The sequence below is a fragment of the Mesitornis unicolor genome, unplaced genomic scaffold (genome assembly GCF_000695765.1).
Source record: "Mesitornis unicolor isolate BGI_N332 unplaced genomic scaffold, ASM69576v1 scaffold26362, whole genome shotgun sequence".
In the NCBI taxonomy this organism is placed as follows: domain Eukaryota; kingdom Metazoa; phylum Chordata; class Aves; order Mesitornithiformes; family Mesitornithidae; genus Mesitornis; species Mesitornis unicolor.
In genome coordinates, this window is record NW_010167589.1 from 1 (window position 1) to 11928 (window position 11928).

Below are 11928 nucleotides of genomic sequence, written 5' to 3' on the forward strand. Positions count from 1 at the left end.
GAGGATCACCAGCCCCCTCGCCTGGCTCCGCACTCGCTTCTATTACCTCCTCATCCGCCTCTACTTCGACCAGGAGTTCAGCATCGAGGAGTTCACCCGAGGGGCCAAGCAGGTGAGCGCCGAACGGAGTTACTCGGCCCGGTGCGGCGCCTCAGCGGGTCGAGGAGGGCCAGGCTGGCGGGCTACCTGAGGGAAAAGTGCCCGAGCCGAGCTGGCTGCGCTCCGCTGGGCCTCCCCAGGGCACTGCTGGTGCCCGGGTTTAGTTTCACCTGCGGTCATCGTAGCGCCCGCAGTGGTGGTCCCCACTTTTGGCTCACCTCTGGAGGAAGTGCGAATAATCGGCGGTGTGCTTTGCTTCAGACTTCCATTGTTTTCTGTTCCCAGATGCCAGAATTAAAGTGAGGTGGTTTGGCGTGTTCCAGAAGTTTTAGAGATTTTAGGGAGAAATGTATCTTCTCTTAGCTGGTTTTCCTAAAATAACAAAACCTAGGCAGGCATAGAGCTGGTTTTTCGAAATTTATGAACCCAATAGGCTTTGTCAACAGGATGTGTCAAAGAGGTAGCCAGCGGTGGGTCTGTCTTGGAGCTGGCAGCATTGGCTCTGTCGGACACAGGAAACACTTCTAGCAGTTTCTCACAGAAACTACCTCTATAACCCCATTGCTACCGCACCCTGCCATGCAAACTGAGTACAATAAAAGACTGAATCACAGAATATTAGGAGTTGGAAGGGTGTTCGAAAAATCATCCAGTCCAACCCCCCTGCCAGAGCAGGATCACCTGGACTGGGTCACACAGGAACGCGTCCAGGCGGGTTTTGAATGTCTGCAGAGAAGGAGACTCCACAACCTCTCTGGGCAGCCTGGTCCAGTGCTCCATAACCCTTACAGTAAAAAAGTTTTTCCTCATGTTCAGGTTGAACCTCCTATGCTCCAGCTTGCTCCCATTTCCCCTTGTCCTGTCATTGGCTGTCACTGAGAGGAGCCTGGCTCCTTCCTCCTGACACTCGCCCTTTACAAATTTATAAACGTGAATGAGGTCACCCCTCAGTCTCCTCTTCTCCAGGTTAAAGAGACCCAGCTCCCTCAGCTGTTCTGCATAAGGGAGATGCTGCACTCCCTCAATCATCTTTGTGGCTCTGCGCTGGACTCTTTCAAGCAGTTCCCTGTCCTTCTTGAACTGAGGGGCCCAGAATTGGACACAAAAAGAAACCTTACATTTTTACTGGTTCATGAAATCAGTATTTTAATTCTGGAGGGTTTCCATTTCAATGGTGATATACTCTGCAAACATTGAAATCTTAAATCATGGAATATTTGGGTAGCTTGCTGCATGATGATGAATTTGTCTGAAAAATAAGCCAACCTAGTGTTATTTGTTCATGTATTTCTGTCTCTCTTTTTTTTTTTTCTTGGTAGGCCTTTTCTGTAGTTTCAAAGCTGCTGTCTCAGCGTAAACTGGACATGCTGAATGAACTTGTATCAGCAGAGGTAAATGCTTTTTGTCTCTTATTCTAGCAATTGATTTTCCATTATAAAGTAATATACATTTAGCCTGTCATTATCTACAAATACTGCCAGTTTCATTTAATTTGGGAAACACAGCATAAAGTGGAACAGGGCAATTGTCTTGCTGCTTTTTTATGTTTGATTTCAAGGCATGAAACTTAATTTAAAGTTACTGTATTTAGAAACATATATATTATTGCCATTGAGCGTAACGACCAGTTGCCAAAAAGATTGCTGACATACCAAAAGGAATTGAAAGGCGACGGGTTCTGGATGGCAGGTGGAATTGCATGCCTCAGTTGGTTTAGAGAGATGGCTGACACTCTCAGTCTGTGCACCAAAATTCAGATGAAGAAAGGAATTAATTTGTGGTCGTCCCTGCTGCACTAATACATTCCCACCCCCAAGCACATCATACAGCTAATTACTCATTTCGGCTGGAAGCCCTCAGTCTTGTGTCGTGGTCTCAGGGATACGGCTGACCTGGCTAGTTAAACATCAGTGCTCTGTGTTCTGTGTTTTTATGATTTTTTAATTGCTGAAGTTGTTTTGGCCTTCTTAGGGGATGGAAGTAGCAGATGAATCAGAGTCAAATGGAGGAGATACTTCAGGTCTATGCCTTGTTACTGGATGTCAGCTTGGCCCTGCCCTATTGCTACCCATGCCTTTGCAGCAAAAATTTTGGTGCTGTTCTAATTCATCCTCACTGGACAATCTTGCCTCCTCTCCCTGAGCAGAGATAGCAATAAAATGTGAGTTCATTTCTTATAGTTGTTTTGAAAGAGCATCTCCTCTTCCTCTGCTCATCTTAAATTCTTCAGGTGATCAGGTTAACATTGATCCAGAGACCTCATGTAACCACAGCGTGTAGTGGATGAGGCTGTGATATCACATCATATTCACTGAGGCCAGTGAATTTTCCACCTGCAAAATGTACTAGAAATCAATGTCTTCTAGCGAAGATCACCTCTTGCTTCTATGTGACCTCTGGATTTGTTTGTTATTTAAAAATGGCTATTCCGGTTAGGCTAAAAAACGAATATGAATTTAAAAAGTGCTGCACAGCTTAATCCTTCCTTGTGACGTGCCTTTCTCATGTGGTGTTTGAGGCGATGCCTCTGTTCAGTTTGCCCACCACACCCTTTTCCCGCTTAACACAGATGAGTAGCTCTTAAGATGCTCAGATACTATGGTTGCAAAAGCAGTATGGTCCCAGAGAATGTTTTTTCACTCTTCTCTGATTTGCAAATGTTTAAACTTTTCCTAATGGGACTGTCGATCACAAAATGGCAAAGATGAACTTAGTGGTAATGGAACTGATTTTCAAAGAAATTTGTGAAAGATAACTAAGAAATAATGAAATCAAAAGCTAAGGAATATACACATAGTGAGAAATCAGCAGTGAGAAGGCAGCATAAATATGATTGTGGAAGCAAGCTTAACTGGTATTTTTACATGTCTTGCTTTGCAACTTCTGTTTTGACAATACAGTTTCTGAATATTTTTTAAAATACTTTGTTTTCATTGGTTTAAGCAGTAAATATCACTGAATTAGGGTTTGGGAGTATCCAAACTTCCCAGTGCCTTTTCACTTCCCCTGTTGTGTTATACAAATGTTTTAGCCATATAGCTCATTTTATTGGGTTGGCTAAAAAGTAATTACAGGTTTTCTAATAGATGGACATACATGTCTTGAAATGTAACTAAATTTTAAACTGCAAATGCATTATGTGACTTGACAGCTGCCAGTGCAAGCTTGTTTTAGAAAAAGAAAGTGCATGATTTCATTAATAATTATTTATTTGCTGTCCATTTCAAAATGGAAAAATAATTAAAAAAACCATTTTCTTCGTATTTTGCTATATTACTTCTGAAAAGGAAAAAAAAAACTGTACAAGGTCATTAAAAGTTATGTGGTGTGTATGGTGAAGGTGCTTTACAACTATGGCAGTGTCACAATTGGTTTGCTAAATTATGGTCTAGAGATTTTGATGTAAATGATGCCCCACACTCAGGAAGGCAAATAAGAGTTGATAACAAGAAAATACATTGATCAGCTCCAGTCGGCATTTAAGAACACAGGAGATTGCTGATAATCTTAATATATCAAAATCAAGTGTTGAAAACTGTTTAAAACAACTTGGATACATTGGGACGCTCAATATTTGGGCACCACATGAGCTCAAAGAAATTAATCTTACTAAGCGCATTGACATTTGCAATTCTCTCTTGAAACGTGAAGAAAACGATCCATTTTTGAAATGGATGGTAACAGGAGATGACAAATGGATCATCTACAACAGTGACGAACACAAAAGATCATGAAGCAAGTGTCATGAACCAGCTCAAAGCTCTTCAAAAGCAGATATGCACCAAAGGAAGGTTCTGCTGTCAGTCTGGTGGGATTTCACAGGTATTGTGTATTTTGCATTGCTTCCAAAGAACCAAACCATTAATTTGGATGTGTACTGTCATCAACTGGGTAAATTAAATGATGCCATCAAACAGAAGTGTCCAGAACTGGTGAATCACAAAGGCGGTGTGTCTCTCAAAGATAACACCAGACCACAGACAAGTTTGGTCACCCATCACAAATGACTGCAGCTGGGATGGGATGTGTTACCACATCCACCATATTCACCAGACCTGGCACCATCAGACTGCCATTTGTTTTGTTCTTTACAAAATGCACTGAATGGTAAAACCTTCACTGCTGACGAGGATGTCAAATCGTTCTTGGAACTGGTTTTTGCCGAAAAAAGAGAAGAACTTTTTTGAGCATGGAATCATGAAGTTGCCTGAAAGACGGCACTTCAAAAAATGAAGAATGGACACTGCACTGTTTAATGCAGTTTTTGTTTCCCATGAGAAGTTTGCCTTTGATTGACCCAGAAAAAAACCACAATTACTTTTTGGCCAACCCAATATTATACTGCAGTAGAAAACATTGTTACTTCAATTTCCTAATGAAAAACTGACACTTTTTCTGAATGTAGGTACTTCAGGTGGTGAAGGAAAAGATTTCTTTGCTTCCTGACAACCACAGGGATGCTTTAGCAGCTGATGTTGATGCAATCATGTACACAACAGAGGGAGATGTTCGCATTTACTATGATGATGATGGTATGTTTAGAATTCTAAAACATTTCAACAGTGGGCAGCCTCACTTCCTGGTTTTGCTGCTAAGCAGGCATTCTCCTTACAGATGTGTTTTTGAGTACTGTTTCTCATTCCTTATTTTTCTCTTTATAATTCATCTACCTGTAATTCCTTGATTTCCTTTTAAACTAGAAACTGGGAGATTATTGTTAATAAGTCCTGGTACTGTTGTGACTTCTGTTCAGGTTTTGCTCATTTCTATTCTTTTGTAATTTCAGATTTTTACATTACTAGTCCTCAGCAATCTCAAACCACTCAAAAACAACAGTTCTAGTATATGCAGAAACCTATTTGCTTCAGCAATGAAAATACATCTTCCAAGAAGTATAGTGAAGGCTGGATAATGAAATAAATTCTTGCCACCTTCACTTCTATTCTGTTTTCATGGAACATACTTTGTTCTAAGACTGCTTGATTAATGTTTTTGAAGGTAGCGATGAGCTCAAACAAGGTTTTCTTTTATCTGAATACCAGCATTATGTGCTCCGTTCACTATCAGGCAGAGTCGAGGTAGTTTATAGTCTAATCATGGGTCTTTCAATGAGCATTTCAAATGGTCAGGCCCAGTGAGCCTTTTTCCTGTTTCGGTACATAGGGATTCTATATTTTTTTCTTTCTCTTAGATTGCTCCTGAATTTCAACTACTTTACAAACTTGTAGTTTCAATAGTTGGCTTTGGACCTTGTGGCAACCAGCTTTTTTTCGTATGGTCTGATTATGTACAATGTCACACAACACTCATGATAAAATACAGAGTGTATTTTTATTGTTGCATGAATGTCTTTAATAACTTTATTGTTCATTATTCTATCATACAGCTGAAGTCAGCTGTCCTTCCAGAGTCTCACTAGAATATATGCTAGGTAGAAAATAGGAGTATTTGACCAATGAGAAACATGAGATTTACCTTATGCTTTGATTTATTTCCAACAGGAAGAAAGTTTGTTAGTATCCTCATGCGTTTCTGGTATCTGAATGGTGCTAACCTACCTGATGAAGTACCAGGTGAAACCAAAGTTTTCCAGATTGTGTTTGGAGATGAACACACAAAAGAAAAGAGACATCTTTTAACAGCAAACTATGAGTAAGTTTACTTGTCCCCCTTTTTTTTCCATGTACATGGGCTAGCTGTGTGGAAAGTAGTTTGGAACTGAGAGCATTTGCACTGTGCCAGTGCAGAAGTCAGTGTGTTTTAATTTACTTTGATTCTAGTCCAAGTTAGTTCTCATCCAGCTTTCCAGTTTTAATTCTAGGGCCAAATTTTTTAAATGCCCCTTAAATTCATTATGTTATTACTTTGCTTGAGAGTTGACGTTAATGGGAACTCAATCAGGAAAAGCTTTAGTTGGAGCATGAATGAGGTTTCTGATCCTTTCCTATATGGGTCCTGCAGCTTTCAGGAAGTATGCCAATATCAGTTCTTGTTTCCCTTTTCCTGTAGCACAACTAACAACGATGCAGTCAAGCCAAGCAGTGAAGTGTGGTGCTGTTGACTTGTCACTTCCCACACAGAAGTCAGAACTGCAATTAGTTGAAAAAGTAGCTCATAAAAGAGATATTTAGCAAAATGTTTTCTACAGAAAGGCAGAACAAAGCAAGCATCACCTGGTGTTCAGATAATTCATGCTACTCTGATCCAAGCCCTCAAAGCACACAGTAGGTAAATGGTTTTTCCTACGAGTGCTTGTAAATAATATCTGTTAGCGTACTGATGTTGGAGCAGTGCAGAAATATCTGCGCAGTTGGCAAAATATACTGAAAATAACCTTTGCAGAAGTTGGAAAAAGTGAAGATTTTTGTGTGAGAAGTGCAATATAATCAACGACTTCTACACCCACATTTGAACTGGAGAGACTATGGGGTCTAGTTGATGAGGAGCTCTGAAACAAAGGAAACACTCTGAGGACACCAGTGCCCTTTGCCTGGATGGGTTTTTGTGGATTCAGCCCTTAGTTGAAGTCAGCATCTTCCTTAGAGTTGGAGGCTTCTGAGGCTCCATTAACCTCAAGAGCCTCTCCTTAAAGCTCTAAATATCTTCCTAATCCCCAGCAGAGAGATCTTTGTAAGTATGTGTTCCTTCTGCTATTTACAGTGCTAACCTAAACTGACACGAACAAAGATACTACAGGCCTTGGAAGCCTAGTGTTAAATATTTGGTTGTCTGAAGAAGACAGATTCCAGGAGTAGATTTGCATGTAATTGTGAAGCAATGAGGTTGTACTGCTCTTGTCCACAATGTGCAGGTTACTTGGGAGCATGAATTTTCAGTTTGAAACTCAGGATTATCTTTAGATGCCAATTAGTCAAAACTGATGTGCTCAGGGAGGAAGGCATTAATGGCTATAAAAGGAAGAGGAAGACTTTGAAAATAGGAGTGGATGTTTTCAGTTTTTTATCAACAACTGCAGAGAGATCCAGTACTACTGTTAGCTTGATCTTTGATGTATTTCTGAAAATATATTACTTTGTAAAATATAGTTCAGTAAAAATGAAAATTTGTGATTTCCCTTTATAATGCAGTTACCGTCCCTTTAAATGAAACCCTTTATTTAGAGATGAAGATCTGCCACAAAGCTATATTCATAGTTACTGCCATGAAAACTTGAGTGCTTTCTTGATACCAGGGTCTTTACTGTTGCTGCTTGATTCTGTCTGTGATATCTGAACCAAAACACTCTGAAGTAAGTGCTTTGTTTCTTACTATGGAATTAATTTTGATCTTCCAATCTGGGGCATTAGTATCAGAGTCTAAGAAGCTTTTACAGGAATAACTTTCAAGTAAAGTATTTCTTCATGATTTTTTGTTGGTATGAGTAGCTCTTTAAGGATCAAGTAAATTTTAACAACTCTTCACTTACTGTTTTTTCCAGGTTCCAGAGGGAATTTACAGAAGGAGCAAAACCAGACTGGACAATTACACGGATTGAACATCCAAGGCTGTTAGAATAAATGCCTTCTACACTCTTTTTATGTACCATTGTAAATGTTTAGTCTCTCTTTTTCCTTCCTGTCTTCTCCTCCAAAAGAGGGATGAATTTTGTATGTTTGATTTTCCAAAATTGTTTCTGAAACCTACATGATGCTGGAGAATTACAATAAAGCCTTTTCCCTGGAACATGCTAGTACAAGTTCAATTGGTGCTAACACACATCCAAGGCATTTACACACAGTGTACGTTTCACACAGGCCGGTATTACGGGTATGTTAACTTCTTACATTCTGAGAAGAAATGGTACTACTTGAAGATACACAACACTTTCGTGCTTGCTGGTCCTTCTGAGTTATTTTCCTGTGTTTCTTTTTTCCCTCGGGATTGTAAAATATAACTGAATAATATGCAAGATGAAATAGAGGTAGATGGACTTCTTAGATTGTCTAGCCTCAGGAGTTCATTTTGAGGTAATCCTGCTTTTGAATATATTTGAGATTAAAAGTTAGAGTCATTATCAGTATTTGGTACAGTATTGGAGTAAGAAAAAACTTCTAGCATTGCATTGGAAAAGCGGATCAGGTATAGATATAAAAATAAAACCAACATTCCTTTCAATTAAATAACATATACACAATTACAAGTGTAGAGGTTTATGAAGAAAGATCAGTCAAAACCACGAATTTAAAGGAGGACCTGACAGTGAAGCTAAATTAAGTCCTCTGTTTGAAATGCTTCTTGAAGAAATAAGCAAATCATTAAAATTAGATGTTGCAACTTAACAGTTTCCCAGTTCTCAGATCATCTCTGTTTCTGGAGCATGAGATTCCTGGTGTAAGTAGCTTGAGATTTTTATATGCAGATCAACAGGAGATCATCCCAACTTTAAAGATAAAGCTACAACTTTCTACCCAGGCATATTGTAGAGATTCTTGCAGTGTTGTGAAAGTGTAAAGTAAGTATAACTACCATGTTTCACAGTAGTTGTGAGTGAAAAGTGTAAATTAGATTTTCCGTAGTTCAGCTCTTTTGATGCAGTGCTTTAGTGAGAAGAATGTTTAAAGCTTATCAACAAGTAATGTCAAATCTTGGCAAAATAATTAGGGTATTCTGTTCTGTTATAGCAGCAGCAGCATGGCCTTGTAAAGAAGAATTTGTGATCTGTCTGCTGGACAAAGTTCAGTGGTGACAGAGAGCCTTGTCTTCAGGGGAGAAACAAAATTCTCTATTTAAAATATATATATATAGCTATTTTGTAGTATGCAGTCTGGAAAAATAGAAGCAAAGCAACACATGTTTATTGTTCTGTGGGCTGTTTGCTGGGGTAATGCTAAATGGTATCATGCAGTTTGGCCACTGAATGATGCGCTGCAAGAAGCTGCGATCAGCCATATTTGACAGTAGCAGGAGAAACAAGCAGAGCATTGGTGGAGTGTGCAGATGGACTTCTAGAAGTGCTCCGTTGTTATGGAGCAAACGAAGACAAAAGCCAGTGAAGCCATCTCTTTATTCAGAAGTCTCTGCTTTCATATTGAAGTAACACAGAGGTCTATCTAGAAATGCTGGTCTATCTTAATTTTTAATTTGCTGTACTTTATCTTTTTTGTTTGATTGTTTATATCAAAATGGGAGTCTCTGTCATGACTGATGAGGAAATGCTCTTTTACTAGTGAGTGCTCCAATTTTGGAAGCAAGGGCAGAGTAAGCCCTTCTGTATGACTAATAATAATAATTTAAAAATTTGTTTTATGCTTTATAAAATTGTGACTTGATGTAAACATGCTCCAAATTGATGATAACACAGTTTTGCTGAAAAAAAAAGTTGTCATTGGAAATATACATGCACTATTTTATTCTTTAAAAGTTACGTTTGTCTTGTGGGTTTGCTGGGAGTAGCTGTTGGGTGTTTGGGATTTTCTCCCCTCTAATCTTCATTTTAAAAAGTATCCTGGAGACTACAAACCTCTATCAGATACAGAACTATCTATGGCCTATCTATGGCCTTACTGCACCATAAATAAATCAGAAAGGCACATAAATTACTAAGCATACTGTAGTAGAAAGTGGTTCACTTCCACAGTGAATAAAACCAGTATAATTAAACTTTATTTACAGTCTAATATTGGCCTCAGGAAAAAAAACACCACCATCCCCAGAAAACCCCAAACCCATCTTGGAAGAAATGGCCAAATGTATGCCTTAAAGAAGAGGGCATTGAAGTTCACAGGAAGCTTTGACTCCTTTTTACCTGCCATCCATAAATTATATCATAAATCTGATCATCATAGCAATTAATCAGGCTGAAGTGAATGTCAGTGAAGGGCGTGAGTCATCTGATGGCATCCACATTTTCTCTTACTTCTCTTTACTTTTGTGTCACTTGTTCAGGGAAAACAGGAACTTCTTGTTTCTGCATTGCCAGCCAAAAATATCTACCCAAACCTCCTATTATCTGAGAGATTAAATGTATTTTGTGTCTTCAAGCTAGTGCAGGTAGTAAATACATTTCTATATACCATAATGGTTGTTCCAGATTCTCATGGCAAAAAGAACAAGTAAAGGGTTAAGTTTGCTTCATCTTGATCTAAGACAAAGATGGAGGAGAATATTGTCCTGTAATTCTGCATTTTCCAGTGCTGCTATTCAAATGCCATACTCTCAGAATCACAATGCATAAGTGTTACAGAATTTTTAAAAGAAGCTAAAGGAAGTGTTTTATTAGAAACATCTTTGTGATTTAAGAATAATGATGCTAAACAGGGAACCCTAGAACAATGTGGGGATCTGTTTCACAGCACGCTGGTGCTCCCAAGTTCTCTTACTGATTTGTCTCAGATATCACCTTAGAAATCACAGTGTGTAAGGCTTTGGGTGTGCTTTATTTCCCTTCTGTCTCCTTGCTTGACTTCCATTTCTGTAGCTGTAAGTCAGTGGGGGGAAGTACGCTTGTAATTATAGTGTACAGCCTGTAAATCTCCATTTTCATATTTGCAGTTTTAGCCTGGAAACTTCATCGTTCAGACCCCAGTAATTCTTGAAACCAATGTTACGAGGTTTGGTAGTAGTGATTTTTTGGGGTAAAATTCATATCTCTATCAGCAACACTAACATTTCTGATTCATTTTACACAGAACAGTGAGGTCACAAGGTGTCTGGACTACGCATGAACAGGGGAATGAAGATTCAAAGTACCACATTTTCCTCTGGGTGAAACTGTGTTTCCTTAGGTTCATGTGGAGCTTGGAAGCATTTATTTATTTGTTCACCTGCAATGATGGTCATGCTTACTAATTACTGACCCTGCTCATCTGTAAACATCTGCTTGGCACGATTTCAATGCATGTGTCTAAGTCTTGACAAGCACTAATTAAATCTGGCCAACAAAACTCCCGTTAATTTGCACACCCCACTCACCAGTAGGTGGCCTTGGTCACAAAGCTGTTGTGCATGGGAAGTGACTCGCGTTAATGAGAGTGTAAGAGGGATAAAAAATAAAATAGTAGAGGCATTGATTCTCATTTAAGTGCTATTTAAATCATTTAGACTTGTCTTATTAAAAAGTCTTGATATTCTTACTGGCTTTTATGGAGTCAATAGTAGTGTCTTAAGTTCTCTTTGCAGTGCCTACACATTTTAAAGTGGCAATTTAACAGTGTTCTTAATATAGGAAAGATGGGTCGTACATGGCAATTCACACAGGCACCTTAGTGTCTGACAGTAGTAAACCTTAGTTTTGTATTCACATTTTAAATTATATTAATCTTGTTGATTGTGGTTCCTTTCCGTCCTGTCTCAGCATTGTCTCATTGTTTTGGTGGGCCACATTCATTCTCTAGTTTTTAGGGCACGTTCAAGCTTGACCTTGCCTTCACTTCAGGTTATATTTAGTTAATTACTTTCAAGTCTTGTGGCTGGAAAGCTGTTAGTAGTGAAAGTCACATTGTTTGCCACAATATTGATCAATCTTCTTCAAAACTTTGCGAGTCCTGTGCTCTTTTACGTTGTGTGGCACAGTTAAACTTGTTTTCTGCCCCACGTGCCTCATTGGCTGCAGATGGGGGCCTTTGAGATTTCTTGCAGGCTATAGTCACACAATGGCTCCCAGCTTATATGGGATAGGGTATAAGAGTGTGTGTGAGAAGTGTTTCTAGCTTCATTCGTCTCTCCAGTGTGGATGTGATAGTTTCTAAGCACTGGACCACATGCGAGCACAGGAAGAGATATTTTGCTGTTAGAAAAGTATGCAATGCCTACACAGCTGTGCTTTTGTTCCTCTGAGGGAAAGGCAGCTGGATCAAATCACAGAATCACAGAATCACACACAGAATCACA

General features: G+C 39.1%; 1 protein-coding gene across 1 annotated transcript; it reads left to right on the forward strand.

Annotated features, from left to right (window-relative positions):
• The first annotated feature begins 6 nt into the window (after window positions 1–6).
• LOC104534892 (chromosome unknown open reading frame, human C2orf47) lies at window positions 7–7945 on the forward strand. Its single transcript, XM_010178745.1, has 5 exons — window positions 7–112; window positions 1419–1490; window positions 4505–4631; window positions 5601–5751; window positions 7538–7945. The coding sequence occupies exons 2-5, from the start codon at window positions 1464–1466 to the stop codon at window positions 7614–7616; spliced, it is 384 nt and encodes a 127-aa protein (XP_010177047.1). The 5' UTR covers window positions 7–112; window positions 1419–1463; the 3' UTR covers window positions 7617–7945.
• Window positions 7946–11928: the final 3983 nt, after the last annotated feature.

Bases quoted from the DNA above. Each gene is read 5' to 3' on its own strand.
- LOC104534892 (XM_010178745.1), top strand. From the start codon at position 1,464: ATGCTGAATGAACTTGTATCAGCAGAG. The intron at 1,491-4,504 runs GTAAATGCTTTT...TTCTGAATGTAG, and splicing joins ATGAACTTGTATCAGCAGAG to GTACTTCAGGTGGTGAAGGA. The intron at 5,752-7,537 runs GTAAGTTTACTT...TGTTTTTTCCAG, and splicing joins CTTTTAACAGCAAACTATGA to GTTCCAGAGGGAATTTACAG.